We start from the raw sequence: 27,808 nt of genomic DNA on the forward strand, positions 1-27,808 counted from the left end.
CGCGGTCGGTGCGACGGACACGTAGCAGCTCCGGAGCATCCAGCACTGCAACTCAGCAAGTTGTGGAGCTGAGGCAGAGCAAAAATCTGCAGGGTGATATTTCCTCTCCTGCCAAGGATTTCCAGGCAGCTGGGAATAGGGACTAACACCAGTGGAGGTGGGGGAAGGCAGGCAAACCAGCCACTGCAGTAAAAAGGGACAGCAATGCAGTGGCTTTGGCTCCAAGTGTGGTGCAAAGGGTATTTAAAAAAAAAAAGTCTACAAACAATTTAAACTGCCATAAAAATCAGACTGCAGCCAAAGGTGGAACTCCAGGGTCAAAGCCTCCCTGACTTTGTATTTTGCTTGCACTGTCCTCCCAAACACTGGCTGAACATTTAATTCGGCCTCTTCCCCTCACTCACGCGGCCTCACAGAGGAAGAGGAGAGTGGACAGGTTGGAGGCAATTCCAGGAACATGTTGTTCTTCTCTCCTCATTCTGCCAGCACTCACTCTGTGCTGGAAAAAGCCTATGAAACACAGGAGAGGAGAGGTGAGGTACAGGGCTTCTGAAACACCCCCTGAGATGTGCTCGGGAGTTATCTCAGCACTAAACCACAAAATCATTTTTAAAAGCCTACAAAAGGCTGGGTTGAGATCCCTAAAGTGGAAGCAAGGCCACAGAGAGGGGTTGGGGCAGGCTGAAGACAAGGAGTGAACCATTTTACCCCTTACTGGTCCTGGCCCACTTCTCTTAAAACCCCAGTTAGAATGGAGGGAACCTTGAACTGCAGAGAACAGGCTGCTGGGTTTGGGGCTTTGCTTATGGGAGGCTGGAAGGCAGTTGGGGTCAAAGCAGCAGATAGGTGGGTGCTAAATGGGGTTTAGAGGTCTTTGCTGAAATAGTCACAGTGTCCTGGAGCCTTTTAGGATCAGGTTAGCACAGCTAAAAGAAACTCTTCTTCTCCCACAGGCCCACAGAATGAATTCTGCTGAGAAGAGTCTGCAGAAACACTTGCAGAGGGATTCTGGTCTCACTACAGGACAGTATTTTGGTACAACCCTGGGTTTTTTACCCCTGATAAGTGTCATGGAACACTTATCCCATCCATCCCATCCACCTCAGACCTTCCTGCATCCCCTGAGCTGCTCCAGAAGCCCTCCCTGAGCCTCAGAACCCAGTCACATGAAGGAGAGATAAGGGATGAGGTAGAAAGAGTCACTAAGTGGAAACTTTTTATTGAAAGAACCTCACGGCCTAAAACAAAAGTTGGAGCAGCAGAGAGTGCTGAAGAACAAACATGGGCAAGAGGTTAAAATCCCTGTGAAGGCACCATAAGAGTGAGGCATTGCAGGCTCTGGGGAACAGTGGGAGTAAACAGGGCGGGAGAGCTCCTGTACCTCCCACAGGAGTGGCCCACCCTTATTAAAGTGCTTATTTTTTATAAGGTGGCCTGGTCCTGTCCCCTGGGACTCACAGGCACAAACCCTTCGTGCCAAGCTGCCAGCCAGCACAAATGAAAGCTTCAAGCTGAACATGAAGGGGCAGCCTGCTCTTTGGAGCCGTTCCCAAAATAACGCCATCGGCATCAGAGAGAAGAACACTTAAAGCCTTGCCTGGACACATGTCTAAAAATCTCCAAAAATAGCTCCTGCTTCCCCTTTGAAAAACACTGTGGTTTCTAAAGCCTCACAGGAACTCTGGTTCCGCTCAGAGAAGCCACAAAACAAGCGAGCAGCCCAGAGCTGATGTCTGAGCACATCTGGACTGGCCGAGATCAGCCTTACAGAGGAGGAAAAAAACAAAGATTTTAAACAGCATGTGTCAAATCCAGGGACCTTTATTTCTCTGGAATGGAAAGAATTTGCCAGCCTGGACAAAAAAAAAAAAATTGCAGGCGGCGATTGTACATTCTTTCAAATTAAAAAAAAAAAAAAAAGAACACACACACACATAAGAGTTTGGCTCCATAAATTTCTGTCATAAGAAACAACTTTGAATTGTACACCAAGCTTTTTACAAAGCATCCATGTTAAGATGTTTTACCGTGCTCTATCACATTCTCGGCCATTTATACAGAATACGCCATACCAAATGCTACATCAGCTTAAGACATTTTTAAAAATTAGTATTAAAAAGATACAAAGGCATCTTGGCTTTCATTTGGGTTTTTTTTTATTAAGACGTGGGAGTTTTTTGTTTGTTTGTTTTCCTAAGGAAGTCACTAAAAAAATATAATAACTTAATTCATACGGACAAGATTGGTTAAAAATCCAGCCTTGCTTGCTTGGCAGCCTTCTGAGCTCGTACCTCTGTTGCTTCCATTAGTCTATGAGCAGGTTGTGGGTGTCCTGTGGGGTCTCTCCTGCCCTCCAGATCTGTCCAGCCTCTCAATTCCCAGTTTTCTTCAGAGTTCTCACTGTGACCAGGAAATATTCCTGGCCAAGCACTAAAAGCGACCTTCAGCCAAACAGGGGGGTTCAATCTGGGCCAATTTCACATGGGTTCAGCCCTTTGTCTTTTGCCTCTTTGTACATCCTTTGGAAGTCTTTGAAACGAGGGGCACAGCCTAACCTGGCCTCCCCAAAGTGCATACGTCCCGTGAAAAGGAAATCTCCATCTCCTGGCTTCACCCCACACTCCAGCAAGGTCTTTATTTGTCCTCTCCAGTTCCCACTCTCCCCTGTCAGCTGAAAGACTTTGCTCTTCTGCCTGTACAGTTTGTTGACACCAACATGAATGATGGATTCCTGCTCTTCTGCCTCGTTCGTTACGTTTTGAATGGAGCCTCTGATCACTGGAAACACAGAAAATATTTAAGGATTAATTACTCTGGAAAACCCGCATCCAAACTCAGCCCTGTGCAACCAGGGGGACTGACGTCACCACGGAAGCCCCAGTTTTGGTCCTTTGTTATTTTTAGAGTCAAGATTATCCAGTAACCTCCAGTATATATTTGTATTTGTTATAGTTTATATTTGTAACCTGTCCAGCAAAGGGCACCCATATATATTAAATATAAACACAGAAATAAACACATTAGAAAAACAGCATTAATCATGATGAAGAGTTCCAACAATATGATATAAGCTGAATGCTCCCTGACAACTCACTTTCTGTTCTCCAGCCATCACAGATACCAGCTAATATTAATTTCCCCTTTAAAAAGGGAAGCACAGCCAATTATTGAAACTTTTGGTCTTTTGTCAGCAGTCAACCAACACTGTAGGGCAGTAAGTAAAGGCCTCTCCTAGATGCACCCAAGTCCTTGAACTTCTACTTTTATTGTGGTTGCTGGGTCCCTCTGTCCACCCTGGGGAAGTGCCAGCTGGGCAGATGGTGGATGGTTTTGAGGTCCTTCAAACCACGTCCTCCTCCCTCTTCCATGCACTCCCTTAGACCACATTTACTGCCAGTGCAGGTTGCCAGGGGTAAGGAGGTGTCCATTGGTGTTTATGGATGTCACATTGGCATCAGGGGGAAGCAACAACTCACCAAAATCACTAGTGCAGACAGCCAAGAGAACCTCTGTGTCGCTGCATGGTCGGCAGGGAGCTGGAGAGGAAGGGGCAGAATTAGCAAAGGACTAGACAATAGTAAATAAATAAGCCATTTAAATTAACCAAAAATGTGGCAACCCACACACACACCACAGAGACAAGCAGTTTAAAGGCCTGTAAGACATCGATACCACTACAAGAAGTGGGGGCTGACTCTAAAGTCCCCATGAGGTTTCTGTACCTAGGCAGGAATATGGTTCTCTTTACCAACCCTGCTGGGATATATTGTGTAGCCAACACCCCACACACTCGCTGTGCTTATGCAAAATATATTTTGATGCTGGGTGCATTTGCAGGGTGCTCTGCTGTAAATTCAACATTCTCAAAAGCTTAATGTAAGATTGTGTGGGTTTTATATTCTGACGGCAAAGCTTCTCTCTTACAGTTTCTATCCAGTGTTGTTGGGCTATTTCACAGCCATTTAGTCATCACCACATCAAAGATCCAGGAGGTTACAGAGTGGGGGAGGCAAAGAGGGGAGGAAAAAAACCCAATGCATGTGTTGGAGGGCGTTGAGGCAAAGCGGAAACTCGAGCCCAATATCTGTTCGGTATCTGTTCGAGCTCAAGCAGCACAAAGACCATTTCCTGTACTGCTGGAAACATTTGGATATCTGCACTAATCTAATCAATGCAAGAATGTGGCTCCTCTTTGTACTCAGCCAGATATTTCTGAGGAGAAGGTGCTGTAGTTGCAATACAGATGTTTCTGTAATACCCTGTTGAGTTCAGGAATTTGCTTACTATCAAGGTCTGCCCTGCCTGGGGATGCTCAGTGAGCCTGTCCATGGTGGCACAAGGATCAGAGCCCTTGTCTGTCACTTGGTGTCATCTCAGCACATCAGTCAGAAAAATGGAGACCCTGGATCAGCACAGGCACAGAACTACAGCAAAGCAGGGCTTCCACTGGAGATGAGGCGAAGCCCTGGAGCTGCAGCTGATTCCATCACACATTCCACCATCAAACCCCAAACTGAAGCTACCCCACTTCTCCCTGCCCCTAAAAAAAAATCAGTTTTTGAACCTCAACATCTGAAAACACTTAGTTACCAGATTCCCAAAATTGTCACGCCCTTCCTCTCATCCCCACCTGCTTCCCAGAGAAGTTTATCCACTGCCCTAAGAAGTAGATTTAAACTTGTCTACACAACGTGCAGCTGGTGCCTCTGATGCTCCTCTGTCAGCACAAGCCACTCTAACATAAGACATGGCAAATCTCTTATTTTTTCCAAGGTCCCAGGAAAGCAGTGATCCAGAAAGAAGGATTATTGAACCAAATCCACCAGATTTGCTCCAGTCAGATGATTAATACACAGTGTAACACGCTGTTTAATAGGATTAAAGGGAATGTAAAATGCACATTTCTGGGCAGGGGTATTTGAAGGAATAATTCAAGGAGGTTAAAAAGCTCCAAAAAAAATGACAAGGAACAGGCAAAATAGCATCTGGATCAATTGGCATTTCTGTTTTGTCTGAATGCCTTCAGGGCCCTTAGAAACAAGGTCAGCCCTTCCTGTCCTTCTTTCCCCACATACCATTTCAGCTCTCTTTTTTGGAAACATTCAATATAATGAGAAATGCAGAACCAGATGAAGCCGGGACCTAAATGGAGCACCAGAATAAATTCAGGCTAAAGATATTTTAACTTTTAGACTCAAAGAGATTTTGATCAGTGGTGAGACCGAATGTCCAACAGAGAAAATTTTACTAGAATAACAGAATCATTTAGGTTGGAAAAGACCTCTAAATTCATCGAGTCCAACCACTAACCCAGCACCACTGTGCTCACCACTAAACCATGTCCACAAGCGCCACATCCACACGTAATTTGAACACTTCCAGGAATGGTGATTCCACCAGTTCTCTGGGCAAGTTTTAGTGTATTAATCACAAAACATCCTACTATGGAGTTGTTTCATTCATGGCACCAACCAAATCCATCCAGGGGAAATGTCCCTCTTCCCCAGCCTCCCTCTGTCCAAATCAAGACCTGACTGAGATTAATCAAATGGAGGGAATCTGCAAACCTGTGTGAATCTTACAGCATTTCCACATGGATAGAAGCTCCAAAACAAAGCACAGCTGACAGACATCTTCAAAATCCAGTTGGATTTCAGATATTTTGCTCTGCGAAGACCTAATAATAAAAAGGCATCTCAGCCTTTTTAAGTCTGAGTGAAAACAGTCTTGGTTTAGACCAGACATCTCTGTAGTTCATCCAACCCCATCGGAAAATTGAAAACACCAAGATGACTAAGGCACTTCTGTTCTCCAAAGGAGAGCAACACAAGCAACAGCATAAAAGATGAAAAACAGAATACTTTAAAAGTGGTTCCTTCCATTTAAATAGACTGACACTGTAATAAATCAAATGAACAAATCTCCATGTATACACAGAATCAAATCCTTGTAATTGTGGACCCAAGGCAAAATCCTGCAGCCTTTTAAATGCAAGAGGAAATTAAAAGTGCTCGGCATTGCTCACACTAGATCATTGCTTAAAACCTGCTTCAGATCCAGCTGACTCACAGCAGTGTGGTGGCATGTGAGCTGCTTTAACAACCATTTTCTACCACCCATCACTGCAACACCAGACAGATGAAGACCAGAAATCCTCTTCTGTGGAACAACTCCCACATCTGCATTCACAGAGTATCAAATAGATCTCGCAAGTGGCAAAAACAAGGTATGCAAGCACAGATGGAAAGCGAGTCGTGAAGGATTACTGCCGAGGTAAATGGACCATTAAAAGGCAAATAACATCCACTGGCTACAATCAAAGCTTCATTCCTATCCAGGCTCATAAAAGAAACAAAATCCTTAGGAGGTGGCAATGCCTACACTTTCTTTTGATTCCCAGCCAGGAAGGAGTCTGTGTGTTTATGGCACAAGTTTGGGACTTGAGCAGCAGTTTCAGCTCATTCCCTCTGGATCGGGCAGCAGGTGCTTCCCTCCATCCATGGGTCAAAACAACACACACACCTCAGGCTAGGATGGGAAGCATCCTTATAACTAAAAAAAGAAAACCAGGAAAAGCACTTCAGTCGTGCACAGCAGGTGAAGATGTTCATTTTCTGGGGAAACGGGCCCGGTTACTAAACAAGGCGGCTGTGTTTGTGTTTGTGTTTGCCCAATCCTGACTCCCCGGGGACATCTCGAGGGCTGCCCAGGTTCTCGCCTCCAAAAGCAAGTCTATGAACTTGCAACAACAACAATATCAACGTCAGCTGCTCTAATTCCTTTTAACTCGATAAGCCAAAGAGCCTTAATTCATACAGCAGCAGGGGAAGGGGGGGGGGAAAGAGAGAGAGAAAAGCAACATTTTATTGAAGCCCTCTAAAGCCCAGATGCCTATAACTCAACTCCACCACCGGTGGCATAAAGCCTGCATTGTGCACGTCGGCTGCCGACTCTCCTGGGAATGCCTTTGATGGATTTTGACAGTATCCTGACCTGAAGTAACCTGAGGCAGCCCTCTCCCTCCACCCCCCCCCCAGTCCAGTGCCTCCAAAGGCCTCTCTATTCACCTCCCCGCAGAGGGAGATGTAATTACATCATTCCTCACAAGCCAGCAGTCATGTCCCAGCTGCTTTGAGCGATTTGCCCTCTGAACCTGATGTTACTGAGGAGGACGTGGTGCTAACAATAGACTGCACTTGTTGGCCAACAGCTTTGTCAAACACTTTGCTGGTCCTCTCTTGGACCTCTCCTCAGGGAGGCAGAAACACTCAGGAAGAGAGAGGCACCTGCCCTGAGGAGGTGCCATGAGCCCCAGGTGGTGCCCAGCTCAGCCAGCATCAGAGTTGGGGTGTCCAGAAAGGGTTTTCTCCAGTAGTGGGGATGGATTTAAGCACACCTTTAGTGCTGCAGTTTAGCACAAATCTCTGCCTCGAGCGCGGTGGGTGGTGTTGCTGTCCTGTCTCAGCTCACACACACAGCTCCAGTCCTTCCTCCTTTGGTTTGTGACATTCGCACGCAACCCTCCTTTCCTTGGAGAGGAGGAGGTGGGGTTATGGAAGGGCCATCGCTGTGGTTTAGGATGACAGCTCCCTGCAGGACACATCCAACCGAGACGTGCTGGCTCTGGCTGCAGGCGTCACACAAACCACATGAAGGGGCCTGATCCTCTTTTGAAACATTTGTGTTTCAACAGCCACCCATGGGTCTGACTGACCTCACCTTACCCCTAAACCAGCTTCCAACCCATAAGCAAGAAGCCTCCTCTGCCTGTCCCAATTTTCTCAATGCACTCCACAACCTCATCTCTCAAGAACACCAGGCGAGCCAGGCTGCAGGTCTGTGCGCTCTGTCCCAAAACTCCTCTTAGTGAGCCCAAAAGCCCTTCTCCACCCGCTGTCCCCGGCTGGGCTGTGCTGAACACCCACCCCCGCGCCGGCAGCGAGCACAGGAAGAGAAGACACCCTTTAAGCAGAAGTGAAAATGTTTAACACAAAGCAATTGCAGAAAACCGCTGCACCGAGGAATACCCTTCGGTTTTGTGAAGGAGAGGGTGCCTGCGGTGTGGTGGAGGTGTGGATGGTGGGGGAGGGAAACACTGAGCTCTTTATCTGAGCTTCCAGTTGCCCGTGGCACACATCACCCACACGCTGGTACTTCTGAATAACCCTTTGAAGAGCAATCAGACCTTTTAAGTACCAAAAGCCACAGAGGAGGCCCAGGCAGGGTTGAAGCTTGTTTTCTGTTAGTTCTAGGCTTAAATCTTTTGGTTAAAACAAGTAGCCTTTTCTCTTCAAGACATTCAGATGGGTCTTGTTGCAGCCCGGGTTGATTTAAGCCAAGCCTGTACTGCAGCACCTCCAATACTGGTGTGGGGTCCCAGCCACATCTCTTGGATGGAAGTTCAGACTGACATCAGCATTAGTTCATACGGAACAAAGAAACCCACCCACATCTTTCAAATTCTTGCTGGCAGCTCTCTAATTGGCACCTCTTGCTGGCAGCACCCTACTGGAAAGGGCATCATAGGATGAGTCTCCTTCCTGGAAACACACAGTATAGACTTCTGAGAGCAGATTATAAAAATAGACATGTGGTTTCTCCAGTGATGGGGCATTTCTCCATCATTTCTCTGAGTCCTAAGCAGAAATGACTATGTCTCAACTGATTACTGGACCAGTGATTTATCTGGGAGACAAGAGTTTAAGGGTAAACATCATATGAGCAAGAAAAAAATTAAATCTTGCCCTGATCCTACTTTAACTAATTATAAAGCGGAATAAATCCTTGTAATTATTTCTCCCTAGGTATGCCTGGGCTTCCTCTCTGAAGAAGCAACATTTCTTCCAAGAAACAAACCTCTCGCAGCTTATATCCCAAACAAAAATACCTGCTGCTTTGCAGTGGAGGTGGGCAAGAATCTGACAACCACTCTGGCTTACCAGGCTGTGACTAGTCTTCTCCTTTCTAGATACACCTCAACTTTCCTCACCCCCTCAGAAAGCTCTTCCTGAGCAAGCCAAAACAACACTCAACCTCAAAACCCTCACAACCCCCGCACCGAAACACCACCCAAACTACATCAATGCATCTGCACTGCCAGTGCCTCTCGTACTGAAGATGAAGTGCTGGCTGGGAGCTGAGGCCAGCAGAGCTGCACCCAGCACACCTGCATCTCACACAATACCTGCAGTCCCAGCGAGGGAAAACGGGGCCAGATGACACTGAGCATCTCCACAGCTGGGCTGGAAGTTACTGACATGCCGTCACAACACACAGAGGAGCTCTCTCATCACTCTTTGGTTTTACAAGGTTTTCCTGTCTTTGGATGGGGTAGGATTACAGGGCTTTCTGCAAGCACTGCACTTTTTCCAGCGTGTCAGTGGGAAAATGTCCAGTGAGGGAGCAAACAGGAGACTTGGGCTTGTGCTGCTCCCAGTCCTCTGGATCAATAAGCGTCAGAATTCCACAGAATCATGAACAGCTTGGGCTGGAAGGGACCTTAAAGATTATTTGGTTCCATCCCCTGCCAGGAACAGGGACATTTTCCAGGTTGCTCTCAGCCCCACCCAAGGCCCTGAACACTTCCAGGGATGGGGCAGCCACAGCTTCTCTGGGCAACCTGTGCCAAGGCCTCACCACCCTCCAAGTAAAACATTTCTTCCTAACATCTAATCTAAATCTTCCCTCTTTTAGCATAAAACCATATCCCCTTGTCCTGTCTGCTCACATAAAAACTCGCTCCCCTTGTTTTTACAAGCCCTCTTTAAGTGCTGGGAGGCTGCAATGAGAGATTGTGCTTCTTCAATGAATAGAAGGTTAATGTTATAAATTACATACTGAGAGAGTTTAGTGGTCCTCTAAAAGCAGAAGTGTCTTTCCCCATATTTGCTAGAAAGTTAATCTGAGCCCCTGTGCTGAGCAGAAGAGGCAGCTCAGAACAAAGACCATGAGCACAGACACAGAACCAAAGATTCCCTTCTACAGCCACAACACAGCCTAGATTTGGTACAGGAACAGATGGACTGAGCAGCTGGACCAAGATCATGGTGCTACAATGGACACCCTCCCCTGACCCCTCCACGTGCAGAAGGGATATTGGTGATTTTACCTCTTCACAAAAGGAAGTGTCAACTCCCATTCCTTGCCTTAGCTCGTTTCTAACACTCAGTTCAACTTGCATTTATGTACAAGTTTCCAGAAGTAACTTGAAAATAGAGACACTGGCCAAGAACAATTTAAACCTGCAACTAAATTTAATGAAATGCAGACTTTCGTAGGCTGTGGCATAGACTGTGCCAGGACAACTGAGTTAATACCACTTCCTTCCTGCAAAGAAAGAACAAAAAAAGCATACTGTGAACCTCACCATTAGGCATGTGATGACCTTTGTGTTCTGAGAAATGTTAAGACAAGAGACCATAAACTAGAAATTTATCTTTTCACAGAAATGTCTTCCAAGAGGGTATTTAAGTCCTTAAGTACCAAAGATGGACTATTTGTGTAAACAATGTGAGGAAGAGATTTGGTACTAGGCAAGCTCCATTTGCAATGGCTTTCGAACTGAAACTTGGCTCAGCAGCTACAGAGCACATAAGGATCCTTTGGGATTGCAGAGCTGATGCCTTTTTGCTGTTCCAAGATGCAGCACCCATTCTAACAAATGAGCTGAAAGGTCAGCTAGAAACACGAACAGCCATTTGTTTAAAATTTAAAACAAAACAGGGGAAGGGGGAAAGGAATGAAAACTCCACATAGCAGTTTTTATTCAAGCAGCATTAGCCATTATTAAACTCTACCTCCAGGTCCATGCATAAGTAGCATCAACCCAGGAGAAAAGATAAGTGACAGGGCTTCAAGACACTTCTTTCTGTCCCATCTCCTCCTCCTCCATGGCAAACCCCAGAGCTGGGGTGAGCAGCAGTGACTGGATCAGTGCCAGCTCCCAGCCCAGCTCCTACTCTTACCCATTGCATCACAGCTCTGTAAAAACCCTCTGTTACAGTCAAATCTGCAATGTGTTGTGTCCAAAAAGCCTCACTCAGCAGATCAGATGCCCAGTTAAATTCCTCTCTCTGCACTGCAGCAGCAGAGCCCAGCAAAGGAGAAGTGTCTCTGCAACTGCACCAGCCCCTGTTCCTGTGCCAGCAGCACGTGTGCACATCTGCCACTCCTTTGCTTTCCCTCTCTCCCTCCCTAACTGCAGTTAAAGGGAAAAGCTGGCAGCAAGGTAACTGCTGGGAATGTCTCCTGCTGGTCATGCACCAAACACCACTATAAAGCCATAAAAAAGTAGCTCTATTTGTTTATCTCACAGAAAATACCTCTCTCCTTCCTCAAACCTACCAGTGCTGCCCAAGGGGGATTAGGAATGGGAAACATGAGGACAGACAAATTGCTGGAAGTCAGAGGTGCCTCCAGATGGTTGAGGGGCTCCTCTAATCCCCTCTGACCAGCAGAAGAGGGGCTGGGGCAGGATCTCTCTCCCTGTCACCCCAGGAGAACCTGCCAGCACAGGCAGTATCAGCATCGCACCCCTGAGCTGCCCATCCACCTCCCCATAGCACAGCACCAAAGCAAATATTCTACTGACTCAGAACCCACAGAGATTTATGGCTTGGCTCATCCCCTCCTAAAATACACTCCAAAAATATTTCTTCTTTCTTCTAAAGAAAATGTCATTCCAAAGCCTCGTAAAATTGCACACAAGTCAGAAAACATAAAGTTATAAGGAAAATATTTAATGTCCTGTTTGGCTTTGTCTCCAATAGCTAACACAGCACTCAGCTGAGATGTCATGAAGTGCTTGTGAGGCAGAAAATGAAAATGTGAGGTGTTTTTTACTCCCATGCCCTGGGGAAACAGTGCAGCCAAGCACTTCCCTCTGCCCCTGCCAGGGGTTTAGGAGAGGCTGGAGCCAGCACCTACTGCCAGGCTGGAATCCTGCCAGGAACACAAAGCCTTCCCTCCCTCCCTCCCCTTCGGTTCGGTCCATTAATGACTTCTATGGAGCAGGGGAATAGAATTAAGTAACAAGTGGCTGGTTAAAGTTAAACCCTGAGAGTGGAGTAATGACAGATCAAAGATTAAGTGTCTTTAAAAAAAAAAAAAAGAGAGAAAGAAATAAAAAGAAGGAAAAAAACAGTGTATATGCATTCAGATCCACACAGGTCTTTCTCCTTCCTGTTTCTAGAAATCAAATTCTTTTTGGTATGTGGGAGAGCTCTGAAGGAACAAGGCCAGGTTTCATTATAAAACCACGTTTATTTGATCAGGCTATTTTTGAGAAGGGCTGTGGAAGGGCTACACCTCACACAGCCAGAGCCTAGATGTTGTAAGGTTGTTCAGTTAACCTATAGAAAAGTTACTTCAGGTCTCCCATTTGTAACAGGAAAAGCTTTACAATATATCACCTTTTCGTACTTAACAGCACACAGTTCTTGGTCATATTAAGAGCATTCACCTGTTCTACATAAGAACTTGTTTTTTCTTTTAAGTTTCACACATCCACTTGCAGATAGATGAAGTTGGTGTAAGGCCACTGACAGTTCTGCTGGGGCAGAGGTACATCCTGTACAAACAAAGGGTGATCTGGGTGGATGTTGATGCCATGGAAAGCCAGGCCAGGCTCTGTGTGCACATTCCAGCCCACAAGACTCCCAGGGCTTCAATACAGAAAATCAGAGTTTATGCCCATTGCAGGACTCAAATCCCATACAGGAGTCAGAGGGTGCCCATCCAACCCATACCAAAAAATCCTCCCACAGATCTGAACCAGCAGCACAGCTGAACTGGCCAAGGCTGTGTGTCACACAGCAGCAGCTTCTTAACACCAAGCATTAAACCTCCACCACAGCTTTAGGTCCAGGCTTTAGGTCCAGAGTGTCTTCCAAGTATCTGTGCAGTATTACAGTGAATATTTTCTGGCTTCTAGCACAGATTGAGGTGAAAGAGGTTTTCAGTCCTGCAAATCCAGACCCCAAGACAGGAAAGCTTTGGCCCATGTTTCAATAAGTGGGAAGAGGAATGCACTTCCCCCGCCCTCCCATCCATCCCTTCTTTAGCTACAGCCTCAGGAATTAGCAAACTAAACAGTTTTGCAGAGCAAGCACAGAGCATTATTAAAGACTGCCAAGCAACTCTGCAGGATTGCAGCTCTGTTTGTGGGACCATCTTCGGCGGTACGGAAAGGTCAGAGCCGAGGGAGCCCCAGCTGCCCGGACAATACACCTGACTGCTTATTGCTTTTGACTGCCCACTGAGTTGAGAAATAAGCTAACGGCATTCGTGGCCAGTCTAGCAAAAATAAGCTATTTTCTTCCCCCTCTCCCCTGCAGCTGTGTATTTATCACTGCAGCCCCATTGTCACCTCCTCTGCCCACTGCAAAACCAGCTCCTGTGCTGGCGACATCAAAGGACGAGCAGGGGCAGAGGAGATGCTGGCAAAGCCAGTGTCTTGGGGGAAGGAGAGATTAAATTAGGGCATCCCTCGAATTTTGTTGGTTTTTTTAAGGTGAAGACTTCCCAGTCTAATATTTTCACCTTAGTGAGTCTCAGGTCCCTAAAACACCACCCTTGCTCGATTTAGGATGAGGTAAGGGGGTGTGCATTCCCCGAGCATCAGAACTGCACTTTGAAACCACTTCACACTCTAAAACTTTGCTCTCAAACTCTCCCACCCAGTCAATCATTCACTGCAAACCTGACCACTTCAGGCACATGAATAATTGGAGCAGGTTTCCAGCTTCTCAAAATTAATCCCACTCCAGGCAGTGTAACACAGCAGCCAGCCTGATGCAGTTAGATGCTGACCCATGACATCCAGTTCAGTGATATGCCCTCAAAAACTAGCTTTAACTGTGCTTTTTCAGATACATATAGGATTAGGGAATGCTGTTTATACTTTTGTAGTTACTTTGCACCACGTTTTGTATCATCTTTTACTATGGCAAAGACAAAGTTACTGTGGTAGAGCCCCCTGAAAAAAACCATTTGGAAATAAAGTATCTTGAACTAGGAGTGTCAGAAGGGTCCCTTATAAGGCAGATAATTAAAGTGTATTTTGAACAACTGCATTAAAGGCTGTTTTCCAATGTTTTTCTCTTAAAACTTGCTGCTGATCTTTTAGAGAGAGAGAAAAGGCAACTAAATCAGCAACCTTTAGGTGCACCAGTGAGCCTCCCTGAGCTGCCACCCAGCAAGGTGTGCTCAGGCTTATAGACAGAGCTTTGCTCTGCTGCTCGTTGTGCATTTCACCAGCAAACCCCAATGGGAGGAGTGTGGTATCAACCTGTTCTGTGCAAATCATAGACTCACAGGATGGTTTGGGTTGGAAGGCACTTTAAACCATCTAGTTCCAGCCCTCCTAACACTGCTTAACCCTGAGAGGTATGAGAGTTTTATCCTCTGTGGAAAACAAGGGGAAAAAACATACAGAGCAAGCAAGACGGGGTGTGTTAGAATAAACCCCCCTGCCAACCCCACAGCACCCAGGGGTGCTCCCACCCTGCCACATAATGCGGTGCCAACATCTCAGATGGTCACAGTGACTCAGGCAGAACCTGTGCTAAGCATAAAGGTCACGGGGACTTTCAGTTTAAGTGTTCCAAGTGCCCCTTTCCATCACCTCTCCTGCCCACGGCAGCAACAAGCCCAGCGGGCACCGACCGCGCCTTCCTCCTTGCGGTTCCCTCCAGGAACCAGGAGGTTTCCACTCTGACAAGAAGTGAAAAACACACCAGTGTGAGGGTATAACACTGGCACAGGCTGCCCAGAGCAGTGGTGGACGCCCTAACCCTGGACAGATTCAAAGCCAGCTTGGCTGGGGCTCTGAGCAACCTGGTCTAGTGAAAGATGTCCCTGCTCATCGCAGGGGTTTGGACTAGATGGTCTTTAAAGGTCCCTTAGAATCCAAACCATTCTGTGATTCGATGAGCTGCTGCTTCAGGTTACAAAGCTGAGCAGCACATTCAGCCTCCAAGAAAGAAAAAAAAAATAAATAAAGTGGATATTTGGGAGCAACCGGAGGAAAGCGGGAGATTAGGATCCTACGAGCTGGGATGACAAAAGAGCTCTCTCTGGGAGGGGACCTGCAGAGATACAGCAGATTGGTGCTCCACCTCTGCCAAACCCACACTGCAATAAAGATCAAAAGTTAAGAGGGGTGCTTCAAAAACCCATTTGTTAGCAGAAACACTGGCATAGCCCAAATACTTATGAGCTTTCTGAATTTCCAGTCTGTTTTCTCAGGCCAGTGAATTAACAGCATACAGGAAATAGCTGAATACTGTTAATTACTTAACTGGATTTATCCAGTTTTGCGTTGTTTTTCAGATACCCACCCGAGTGCTGTACCTCCTACCTATTAATATTCTCAGACAGGTACCCAGCATTAATAAAGAAAATATATAAAAGAGCCACTAAAGCTGCACTAAGTCAGTAGATGCCATCAAGATAAAGGGACATTTTTGTTAAAGTTTGACTTCTTTGCTACACAAAAGCGGGTGGGTAATGAAAGGGCTTTGAATTTACCTCCTGAGCTCTAACAACTAAATTACAGACAGCCCCATGAGTGCAATGGGGAAAGCAAACTACACAGCTTACACAAAGCTGGATCCAGAGCTTGATGCAACACTCTTGAAACACAGACTTTAGGTAACAAAATAAAGGTCCTTTGGTGGGACAGGGGAAGAGGATTCACCTTCCCCTCCAAAACCGTTGGTCAAACCTACAGATTCTTGTTTCACAGTAGCTGAAGGACTGAAAAAGCAAATGATTCTCAAGGGACCTTCACACTTCCCACAGGAGTTTAATCCAAGCAGCCTGCTGTGCTGCAAGGCAGACCTGGACCTGGCATATGCTCCACTACAGCTGAGAAGCTCGTGTGGGTCATCACCTTCAGGAAACTTCTAGGAACTATAATGGCCAAACAACACTTTTGCCAAAACCTCCGTCTACTTGCCAGTACAGCAGAGACTCCGAGTATTTTCTTCCAGCTCAAGCAGAAAAGATCAGAATCAACAGAATTCAACAACTTAAACAGGTTCTGCTGATTCTCAACTGGCCTCAGGCCAAAATGTCACAGTGGTTCAGTTCTTCAGTTGGGCAAACACCTTCAGAGCCTGGCTGCTTAATGGACCATCAGTGTGGATGGCAGTGATACAGGGGTGCAACCCAAAACCTCAGGTGAAAACAAAAGCACTTTCAGTCACCCATCACTTTGGGTATCAAGAGGAGAACACGTCCATCAAGATGCCTGAATTGTCAAGGTGACCCTTCTTAGGGACTACTCCCACTAGATGGTAACAAGCCCTGCTTGCCTTTGATCCTCTTTCCAGCTTAAGAAACAACCCCCCAGAAATGTGCTTTTCTGATTGCTACTATCACATTAAAAAGCTTCCCACACCAAATGTCATCAATCTGAATTAAAACCTCTCAGGATATTACAAATACTTCCTACAGCTAGGGAATCTTAAGAAAATGTGGTAAGGCAGAATCAGAGCCATGAAAAGGGTTAAACCACCAAAATCTGGAAAACTGTAAGACTGCCCTGTGTCATTCAACCTTCCCAAGAAAAGGGAAAGGCCAATTCAGAACCTGCTGAATTATTTGCTAGACCCTGATTAAGTGGGAAAGAATGGCTGTAAACTAATAAAACTTGAGGTTTTCTAATTAAACCACAGGCACCCTGCCAAGCATTGTTGATTTGTTGATGCACCCTGCAATGTCAGGACTCCGAGGACGCAACAGGTCATTAAAGTATTAAACAGATGACTTACACCCTTTAATCAGAGCTGGGATGCCAGGTTAGGAAGAGAGAGTAAACTCAAGGGCAGAGTACAACAATTATCACCAGGAAACAAACACAGCATTTAGGGAAAGTGGGGAGAAGTTGTTAGCGAGTAGTTATTGCACAAGGAAAGGGCTGGATTACTGAGCCCCACACCTGGGTCTTTTATGATAGTCATCTCCCCACTCTGCAGTCACAAGAAAATAATGCAGTATTTGTGATTTTCAGTCCTCTGCCACCAGATGAAGCCCTGCAGCTTCCTCTGCCCAGCACATCTCAGCCCCCACCTACAACAGCATCTCACATCCTCCTCATCTCTTCACACCTACTGCCAGCTCTGCTGAACTCTGTCAAACTGCAACTGAGACAGGAGCAGCCTCATTTTTCCAGCGTGCAGCAGCCAAGAAAACACCTTAAGCTATGTTTGTGACCAAGGGACAGCGGTAATGTTAGAGAGAAATACAGGACCTTAAACCCAGTTTTCAACTCCTTTAAGGTCAGCAGTTGCCTCTGCCTTGAGCCTCCTCTCTGATAAATCTCCAGTGATTTCAGTGAATTGATTGTAAACTTCCCCTCCAAATGAACAGCTCTGTAAAGGGCATTTCTTCCGAGGTTTCACAGAAAAAATAGAAGCAGCTCCAGAAGAAAGCAGGTCCACGAACTGCAAAGAGCCTCAAATATATTGCTCTGTGGAAGCCTCACAAGGCAGCAATTTGGCAGTTTCCCCAGACATATAGATATTTATAGGAGAATAAAAGTGCTCATCTAAATGAGTAGTGGAAAGAGTCATGTATGGCATTTGCATCGTGTTTTCAACCCCCCACAGCCCCTCCTCAGAGTTCGGGGATCCAAAAAAAGGCAAGAGAAATAATTTAAAATACAATAGAGATCCCCAGTTTGCCCTGAAGGCTCTGCTGATGAACTATTAAAAAGTTTCTTCTGGCCAAACAAGACAGTCAGAGCATGGAGCAGATTCCCTACCACATTGTTTCATAAGACAGCACTGAAATTCAACCAGTGTCTGTTACAGCCGAAAATACAGCAGTCACCAAAAAAGTGATTTAATGTGCCTATCAAAGAGGAGGGCTGTAATTGGATTCAGTCCTCAGTCAGACTTCTGAAAGTCTCTGAAAGACACTCCCATCAGCTTTAAAAACCTCCAAGATTTTATGTGGAAAGAAGAGCACTCAGTTCTGAAAACACAGCAGTTTGTGCTGGCGTGTGCTGGTAAAGGATGTCAGCAGCAAATCCTCTTGATGTTAGCAAAGGTCAGGAGAAACCCTGTGTGCAGACTAAACCCAGCAGTGACAAGCAGTGTTTCTCTCATATCATTTACTATATGCAAAAGCAATTTCAATTTTTTTGCAGAAAAAAAGAAGTATGACTTTTCTTGGTAAATTTGAGTCACTTCTCACTAGCCTGCCCATGTGTCCATCCCCATAGCCTGTCAAAGAAAGAAGCACTGAATGAGAACATTCTCCAAATAACTGATTAAACAATGTTTTTAATGTCTCCTGCAATGGAATTTTACTACATAGCTGACATTCTGCAGAGCATTTTCATCTTTGCATAAATGATCTTACTGGGAAAGCAGCTCTGCAGAGATACCCCACTTTGTGTGATGTAGAAGCAGAGCAGAACCCTCGATAACAAGCTACTAGTTGTGAACACGGCAAAAGTGAAGACATTACTTAAAATTTGGAATATTTGTGTTTATCTTTTTCTGTTTTAATGGCAAAGCCGCCACCTATCAGTTGCTGGGGTTACTGCATCGGCCCTGCCCTCAGTCTGACTGAGCCTGGAACTGCTCATCTCAGTCCAGCACAAAAATAAAGCCCCATCCAAGCTGTCGTGACAACACCCAAACACTGGCAGGGCGGCGAGTCTGCACAAATACACAAACACCCAGAGCCAGAGTCCTGCTGTGGAAGGGAGCCAGGGGAGGGGAGAGGATGGGACCAGTTCTGCAATCACTTATCCCAGAGAAGGATGAGGGATGCAGAGCCTGGGAGATAGAGCTGCACTTTAATTAACCACCCCACTGCTTATCAAGCAGCATCTCGGGCAAAGCATCAGCACCACAGAACCTGCCCAGCCTACAAACTGGGTTTGGCCCTGGGCTGAGTCATCCCAAGTGTGCTGTGAGGACTCTTCTCCCCTTCCCCTTCACTCTTTTGAGAGAGGGCAGCCCACGTTTCAAAGGAGAAATCATCTGGTTACCACAAATCTGGTTCCCCACTTAAAATACCTAAACCTTGAAACCTGTGTAGTCATTTGAGACAAACTACCCTAGATGTGCTATTCCTCAGGGAATTCTGGGAATCTCCCCTCCTTGGTTTTGGGGATAAAAGCTAGAGGCAATTCTGAATGGGTGAGATGCACCAACCAGATACCAGCTATCTAAAGGGAATTCCCCCTTCTCCCTGTCATCCTCCACAAATGCCCCAATTGATCAGCACAATTAGGTCACACCTAGAGCCATTGCTCCCAAATGCTATTTAGTATCAGACTTTACAGGCTAGTAAGCTCTTTCAGTTGGTCCACTCCTCCTACCTATAAGCTATAAATAAAACTCCTCCCCACAAAACTTGCTTTTCATAATGGTGGAGAGAAGACATTGGCCCTGTAAAAGTATTGTCATGGTGTTGAAGTGCCATGGCACAGTAATGCTCAGGAGAGTGCAATAAACAGAGCTGAGGAAGGAACACACCATTTTCCTTGTTTAAAAAAAAAAAGAAAAAGCAATAATTAGGTCAGCAAGTAGCACTAGTTGCAAAGGGGAAGAAAAAAAAAACTCCCAGAAAAGGAGTTCCTCCTTGTTTAAATGTTTATTATTCAAAACATGCAGCGGGGTCTTAAAAACTGAGTTAAAAAGTAGTTAGAAAAGTGTTACAGCAAGGCTGGGAAGCCCAGTTCACGCTGGAGTTCAGTGTAGGGCAAAGCCAGCTCCTGTGACTCACCCCATGCCTGCAAGGGGAAAATCCTTCACATTGTAGCCCTCAGCAAATTATTGCAATTCAGCCTATGCTACCAGCCCCCCAAAAAAACAACAAAACAAAAACAAACAAACAAAAAAATCAAGTCTTCCTCAGCAGCCTGTTTATAAACATGTCCCCACACGAAGCTCAGCCCCGACCACTCTCCCACTCGCTCACTCTGCCATCTGTTCTGCATCCAAGGCAGTGTGTGGAACTATGACCAATGCCCCGGAACTCACCAGAAGCTGTGTGCAAATCAGCTGCTATCCCCTTGCTCATCAATTCGTACTGGAAGCCTGTGATCTTCCTGCTAATGTCCTGCTGGGGAGTGGCCTCCACAAACAGGCCCCCCTGGTCGTAGCCAAAGCAATACACTCTGCTGGGACTGCGGTCTCCGTCTCGGACCAAGAGTTTCAGTTCTCCAGTTTTTTCCAAATAAATATTTGCTCCTGCAGAGTCCTTGAAGGGCTTTATGCAAACAGTCAAATGTTTGTAAGAGGCAGGTGAAATATTGGGTCGCAGGTTGACTATGAGTGCCCCCGTGGGATACATCCACTCTATGGACCCTTCGGAACAGCGGAGGTAGACCTGTTCAACATCCTTCCTGTGAGACTCGTGAGTTAAGCCACTGGGGGAAGACAGAAAGAGAAAGTTAGAGAAATGACAGAGCCAGCAACGTGATTGTCATAACCTCAAACCTTCAAAGACCCACATCAACAAACGCAGGAAGCCCAGGACAGCACCGAGCGTTGGCTCATCCAGCTCAGCAACGCAGGTCTCTTGCAACACTTCAGTTTTATTGTTAAGGGACAACTTCAAATCATCTCCCAAAAGAATAAGTCCAACCACTAGTTGGACAGATTTAAATAGGATATAAGCACATGATCAAAAGCAATGAAATTACTACAGCCTCAGTTACTGCCCATCAGCTGAGCCGGGGTAAATGACTCGGTGCATACCAACAGAACACGTACACCCCAAATCCTTCCTGGTGGTGGCTCAAACCAGCGCCTTCTCCAGCTTCACAGATCAGACTCCACCTATTTCCAAGTACTTTGTTCCCCTTCCAAGTCTATATTCCCAATGGATCTGAAACTGGGAGGGATGCCAAGCTCACCCTGTGAACTGCAGCAAAGCAATGCTCTGTGTGTTACTGATACCCTGTGGCCCAGCTGGGCAGCCCCAAACTCCAAACTGGGAGGTCAGGAGAAAAGACACTGCAGTCCCCAGTCATAGCTGAGGAAGCACTGAACTGTGCTGCTTTCTTTGGTAGGTACTTGCTCCCCCATTACTTCCCAATCTGAGGTTTAAACTTAGCTCATCACTTTACTGTCCAGCCCTGAGGGGCTACAAGCAGACACACAGCTATGGGTGTTCAGCAAAACAGGGAATATGTGGCCATTTACTACCACTGGGACACAGGGCCACCATCAGTCCCAGCACCATGGGTAAAAATTAACACCCCAACAGCCATTTCACAGAGACCACAGAGATGGGACAGGAGAGCAACACGGGGGTCTCAGGGCCAGCTGCTGGTGAAAGGAGAGCAAATCACTGTGGGCAAGCAGGATGACCAATAAATCCCCATGGCTTGCTTGCCCACAGCCTAAGCTGAGGACAGCTCTAAACAACCCTTGCTGCCCATCACTGATGCTGGACCAACCCCACCAGTTCTTTACCTGACGTGACTCAAAGCACTGGCACTGCAGGCACTCCAGTCACAAGAGCAAGTTGTGGGAAGCCTGGTTTATTGGCTGCAGTATTTGGGCCACTAGGCAAAAATCATTTGGTCCCAGTCCCTGTCCTGTCACAAACCTATAAAGTGAGTATGAGCAAACCACTTCACCACCAAGCTTGTTTCTCCTCCTACGCTGTGTACCCAGTTCTCAAACATAAGCATCTTATATTCTGTGCCTATAGAGCACTACCCAAAACCAGACTCTTCATCACAGCTCATGGGTCTGCTTTGCAGGACTTTGGGAAGCTTCACAACATTCCCACTTGTAGGCAGATGAATCAAGATGGGGGGGAAAAAATGATTAAAAAGGATTAAGTGACTCGTCTGAGGTTACACAGGAAACCTGTGGCAAAAACGCATTTTAGTGTAGTGCAAGTGATGACATCAAGTTCTGGTTCCTCAACAGAAACGTCCAAATACACAGTTCCTCATCCCAAAGATATATTCAGGTGCTGAACAGGTTTTAAATTCAAGTCAGCATTTAGAAACTAACTAGAAGCAATGTGTAAAAGGGAAAAAAAAACAACATATGGTTTGCATTTACTTGTTGACGTGACCCATTATTGTGAGTGTTGGTGTGACCCACTTGATAGAGGTTACGTGAGGAAGCTCAGAAAGAAAAAAGTCATATTTAATAACAATAGAGCCTTCAAACATGTGCTTTTGAATAATCTTGAAAGCCACATCAAGAACACAGATGAGGAGGAAAGAGGGAAGAGTTTTTAACCTTTAGTCTCTTGCCCTCAAATTCAGTAGTACTTAACACATTCAGGAAACTTAACTTGCAATGGGATATTTCAAGTTGACTGTAAATCCACATCTGGTCCACAAAATCAGTTTTCAGCACAGCACACACATGATGCCACTCAACAGAAAACACAGAAGTCTGTTTATGTGCAAGGTGTGAATAAGTAAAATTAAACAGTGTAAAGCTTACCCCTCAGCAAAGGGGCAGAAAGTTACCCTCACACATCAAGACACCAAAAGAAGCTGCAGAGGTTTTGCAGGACTTATACTGGCACATTCCAGCCTGAGTGCTTAAACAGAAGGAAGATACCAGGGGCAAAACTCTGAACTCATGCAGTGAAACTGCTGTTGCAAGTGATCCCAACAACACTGAGGCAGTGAATTTCTGCCAGAGGAAAAAAAAAAAAGTCTTAGCATTAATTTTGTTCAAACAAAAAACAGGGTGGACTCTGAAATTATCTTCTGAAAGCCAATTATATCCTACAGCCAAGGGTGATGCCATTAGACAGATACATCAAGCACAAGTACCTGTACACATTAAGCCTTATAATAAAGGATGACTCAAAACTTAAGCAGATTTCAAAATACATGTTCACATTGCTTAACAGCAACCACCATCATCCAGTAAAACCCGTCGCTTTGCTTTGAGTCAAAATGACAGGTCACCACACAGGGATGGTTTAACACCAGGTTTAGTTCTCACTAGACAGGCATCACACACACCATGTCCATACACTAGTGGAGGTCCAGGAGCCTTTTTTTTTCACCCCCAAACTCATTTGAGTTTTGTTTTTTGGTTTTTAGAGTATATGGCAAGGAGACAAGGCAGCTGTTTCATGGTTGCAGTGATGGATGAGCCATCCATCATCCCTTTTAAATCTCTGCTGTTTGTTGGGACTTACTTAACAAGCACTAGTTCCTCATACCAATCCATGAGGACATCCTGAATCACTGCATCTGGCTCCTCACTCATCTCCCTTTCTGGCTTCAGCCACCCCTTATGTTTACCCTGAAAGACCTGTTACTGCTGCAGAGCTGTTATGCTGCAATGTGCAACAGGTGTCATTTAAAGAAAAAAGCTATTTATTTATTTATTTATTCTATCACAGATGTGCTGAAGAGCCCTAAAAGTACCCATGTCCTCCCTGCATGCCGCAGTAATGAAGGGAACTTTTAATCCTAACTTGGAGTTTTTAATTAAAGATGACAACCTAGAGAGCACCCAGAATTCCTCAGAGCATCCACCAGTACCAAGGGCAAGATCAATGGACACAAAGCAGCCACATCAGAGCTGAATTCTCTCTCTACAGCCTAAAGTCAAACACACCAGCCCAGCTTTTTCTCAGCCTGTCACTGAACCACTTTTGCCCAAAGCATCAAGAGGTCATTGCAGCACAAAACCCTAAACTTACAGCAGAAGTAATAACCAGACACACGGCACAGAGAGGTTTCTGCTTTCTCCTGGACAAAGCTTTCCTGGAAGCTCTCTGCCAAGCTATTTATTAAGATGCTGCTGTGGCCTATTGAGTGCACTTAAATTGCAGGTGTCAAGCTGTGCATTGCATCAGATTTCCCTGGAAGCATGAGGGAGAGCTATAGGAATCCTAGTGAAGCTCTTCATCCTGCTCAGGGGTATAAGCTCATCACTTTTCCACAAGTTAATGAGGAAAAAAAAATATATCTAGAATATTCTGTTTCTAAGATTGTTTCTTCTAATATAGACTTGTACATAAAGGTGAGAAAAGGCCTTCAGGTTTACTGTAGGAGATGACATGACTCTCAAATCCATCAGCACAAGACAACCTAGGACTTCAACGTGGGAAGAAAGACTATGGTTTGGCATTCACAGCATTTTCCAACAGTTAAGGTAAAAAGCATCACGACTTCAAAATATTACATTCCACATAAAAAAACCCCAAACATCCTTTCTAAGCATAGCTATTAGTATCCACACAAATATTTAATTAGATGGTATTTACTGGTACAGCAAATCACTTTCTTTCCTTCTTAGCTGCTACTCTTTTAGGAGGAAGTAGATGATATTTAATGGCCTTAGGACTGCCAGCATTTCTAACAACACCTGTTTGCTGCCAGTAGGGCCAAAGTCAGCCTGGGTTACTTTATCCCCTCCCAAGACTCCAATCCACCTGGACTCTGGAACTCTCTCACACAAGTGAAACCATCCAGGCTGAACTGTGCTCTCTTCCTTCTCTGCACTTCCAACAGCATCATCATGAAGCCGTCACCACTTTGGCTCACGAGAGCAACAGGTGAGTAAATCCGAGCTTGCATTACCAGTTCACCCAAACTCAGCTACAGAAAATGAGATTTCACTTTGCCCCCACCCCAAGCATCACCTCCTTAGTGGATACTCAAGTCATTGCTTATTCCAGCCCTGCTCAGGTGACAGGAGTGGTCACTGCTTGCTCTAAGAGAACAGGACAAAAGTAAGAGCCAAACAGGACAGGATTTCAGGGGTTTGTCACTATTCTTTTAAAAAATATGCTGCGGTACTTGTGGTATGATCCAGGTAAGTACCTGCAGCTGGGATGCTCAGGGATGAAAGCAGGCACAGGGTTTGTTGGTTGGTTGGTTTTTTTGGTGGGGGGAGGCTGGTAAAGCAAAATGATACAATTAGGATTTTACCACAGAACGAAAAGGTTCAGTCTCTATCAAACACACTCGCCTTCAAGTAGATTCACTGCAATTAACTACGCATCAGTTGTCAAGAAAAGTCCAGGAAAAAAGTAAAATATCAAGCATAAGCATGCTTAAGACAGTGACAGATAAGAAATTATGATGTTGAAAGTCAGTCCAGCTGTTTCCCCACTCCACATTGTCCCTACTCGAAAATACCCTACTGATACAAGTCGGTCAAACTTTTATGCTACAGAAAGTCAGATTTAAGCAGGATATTAGAACTGAACCATTTCATTCTTCAAGTAAGTCTGACCCAGCAACACTTGCTGGTTGAGCAGAGTCGCTTTCTTAAACCTATGAAGAGTGGAGAAGGTCACAGACCCAACCACACACGTTAAACATATTACAAGCAATTAAAGCAAAGATAATTTGGGAGATAAACACTTGAGAACTGGAGAGGTTTCTCAACCGGTGCAATTAGAATAAATCAGGAGCGCGGCCGCTGTGCCAGCCCCCGCTCCCGGGGCTCATCATCATCATCATCATCATCATCTCCGCGGGACGAGCGCCCGGGAGCAGGGAGGGACCCTCGGGGGCTACGGCGCGAAATGCGGGACGCGAAGGGAAGGGAGTGGATGGGATGGGGGCCAGCAGGAGCTCCGGGGAGGGCCGCCCTGGCTGCGGCGGGAGCGCTCCGCAGGTGCACCCATCGCGGGCAGAGCGGAGCCGGGGCTGCCCGAGCGGCCGGAGCCGGCCCTGCCCCGCGCCTGCCGCCTCTGCCGGGCGCTGGGGCCGCGGGGAAGATGGTCGCGGGGAGAGAAACTTCTCTGCTGCGGACTTGGCACCGCCTTCCCCCTCCCAGCCCCTCCATCCCGCCGCCGGGCCGAGGGGAGCCCAGTCCGCCCCGGCCCCTCCATCCCGCCGCTGGGAGCCCATCCCGCCCCAGCCCCTCCATCCCTCCCCCCGGAGGGTCCGGCTGTCCGCCGGGGAGGAGGCAGAGCCGCCCCCAGCCCTCTCTCCGCCGTGTGCCGCTCCCGAGCCCCGGGCGGGCACCGCAGCCCCTGCGCGCTCCGCAGCGGGAGGGTCCCCCTTTTGTGCTCGGCACCAACTTCTTCTCCCGGCGGGGGCGGCGATGGCCGCGGCAACCCCCGCTCCCCGCTGGGCTCCCTCCTCACCTCCCCTTCCAGTTGCACAGGTCGCTGGAGTACTGAGCCGCGGCGCCGCCGCCCAGCAGCAGCCGCAGCCCCAGGAGCAGCGGCAGGAGCGCGGCGAGCGGGGCGCTCCGCATGGTCCCCCCGGCCCGGAGCGATCGCGGGGTGCAGGCGGCGGGGAGCGATGGGCGCAGCGCCCGGGGCTCGCCTACATGGTTGGGGAGCGCGGCTACCCCATGCCCGGCTCCCGCATCCCGGCTCGGCGCCCGCTCCGCTCTGCAGCTCGCACCCGCTGGCTGCGGGCTCCCAGCTGAGGGGCGGGAGCGGCCCGGCCGAGCGCCGGCTCCTCCTCCCCCGAGCTCCCCCCGCCGCTCCTCCTCCTCCTCCGGCACTTGCTGCGCCGGCAAAACGCGGCGCCGGATCGGGAAGCGCCGCCGCCCCCGGGCACGGCCCGTCCAGGGCTCGCCCCTTCGCCCCCCTGTAGGTGCCCGGGGGGAGACCCCGCTCCGCTGCTGCCCTGCCTGGGCCCTCCCGGGCTGCCCGGGGAAGAGGTGATGCCCCGTGGTACCAAAGGGTTTCGTTTGGTTGGGAAAGTCACTGAGACGCGCCCTCTGCGCTGGGGGAGGCCGTGGGTGCCCGCAGCGACCCGCATCCAGTCCCGGGGTGGATCCGTGAGTGTCCCCAGTGACACACATCCATCCCGGGGGGGCAGCCGGGGATGCCCGCAGTGACCCGCTGCCTGTCCCTGGGGTGCAGCCGTGGGTTCCAGCACTGCAGCAGGTGATTCTGCTTGCAGTGGGATGTCCACCTGGACACAATTCCTGATGGATGGAGGCTGACAATTTTGCTGGAACCTTCACTTGCCAGGAAGCACTTGGTACTCGATCCTATTTGTATAACTCTTCAACACTTAATGACCGCTAGGGATAACTCCTTGTCTCGTTTAATGTCCATGTTTATTCCGCTGTTGACTTTGGATACTTAACCCTTGGTGGCAGAGACCCCTCTGCGAGAAACCAGAGGCAAAGAAATGCCTTCCAGGACGTGAGGGAAGCGCAGGGGGTGAATCAGCCCAAAGCCCAAACTACCCGGGACAATATAAATGGGGAAAAACAAACCCTAGATGTGGGGATGGGGGCAGGGGGAAGAGAATCCAGCTGCACACAGACTGTGTTCTGATATGCCAGGTGCCATATATTTCTTTCAAAGAAGCAACAAGGGGATCGAGATTGATATTGTACATCCACAGATAGGAGAGGGGTTAAAATATTTCCAGATCACTGAGTTTCTTAGTCTCCTGTTGTTCTTTCAAGTGTCTGTCATGCAGCTTTCTTAAGGGCACTGCACAGATTTTTCTAGGTGAGAGTTCATGGATGAGCATTAAACATTTACACCCTGTTCACACATTTTGGTGTGTTGCCCTCCTTAGTACCTGTAAAAACACCTTGCTAAGTGCCCCGGTGCTGTCTGAGAGCATCTGATGGCTAAAACAGGATATCCCAGCTCTGAGTGCTTCCTGCATGCTCTTGCACTGAGGATTAAATCCTATGCAGTGTATTCCTTTCCATTTGTGGGTTTAGCTTTTCATGTCCTTTTTGTTTGGTAAATTACAGGTACTGTTCTGTTGATTATGAAGCATTAGCATAATTACAGTAATTCTGCCAAATGATGCAATGCATGTAAACATGTAATTAGCAGGAGGGACAACACTGAGCAAAGTGATGACAACATGCAATAATGCAAAATGCCTCATTCTCCCGGTCATGTG

General features: G+C 47.1%; 2 protein-coding genes across 6 annotated transcripts in view; both read right to left on the reverse strand.

Moving 5' to 3' along the window:
• Window positions 1–27,808, reverse strand: part of TBCD (tubulin folding cofactor D) — a 579,906-nt gene that overhangs the window by 308,213 nt on the left and 243,885 nt on the right. The window lies entirely within an intron of this gene.
• Window positions 1,806–26,337, reverse strand: METRNL (meteorin like, glial cell differentiation regulator). The gene is made up of 4 exons (XM_064675681.1): window positions 26,065–26,337; window positions 20,004–20,392; window positions 3,477–3,536; window positions 1,806–2,778 (listed from the first exon to the last, which is right to left on the reverse strand). The coding sequence occupies exons 1-4, from the start codon at window positions 26,175–26,177 to the stop codon at window positions 2,462–2,464; spliced, it is 879 nt and encodes a 292-aa protein (XP_064531751.1). The 5' UTR covers window positions 26,178–26,337; the 3' UTR covers window positions 1,806–2,461.

The sequence above is a fragment of the Pseudopipra pipra genome, chromosome 19, assembly GCF_036250125.1.
Source record: "Pseudopipra pipra isolate bDixPip1 chromosome 19, bDixPip1.hap1, whole genome shotgun sequence".
NCBI lineage: Eukaryota > Metazoa > Chordata > Aves > Passeriformes > Pipridae > Pseudopipra > Pseudopipra pipra.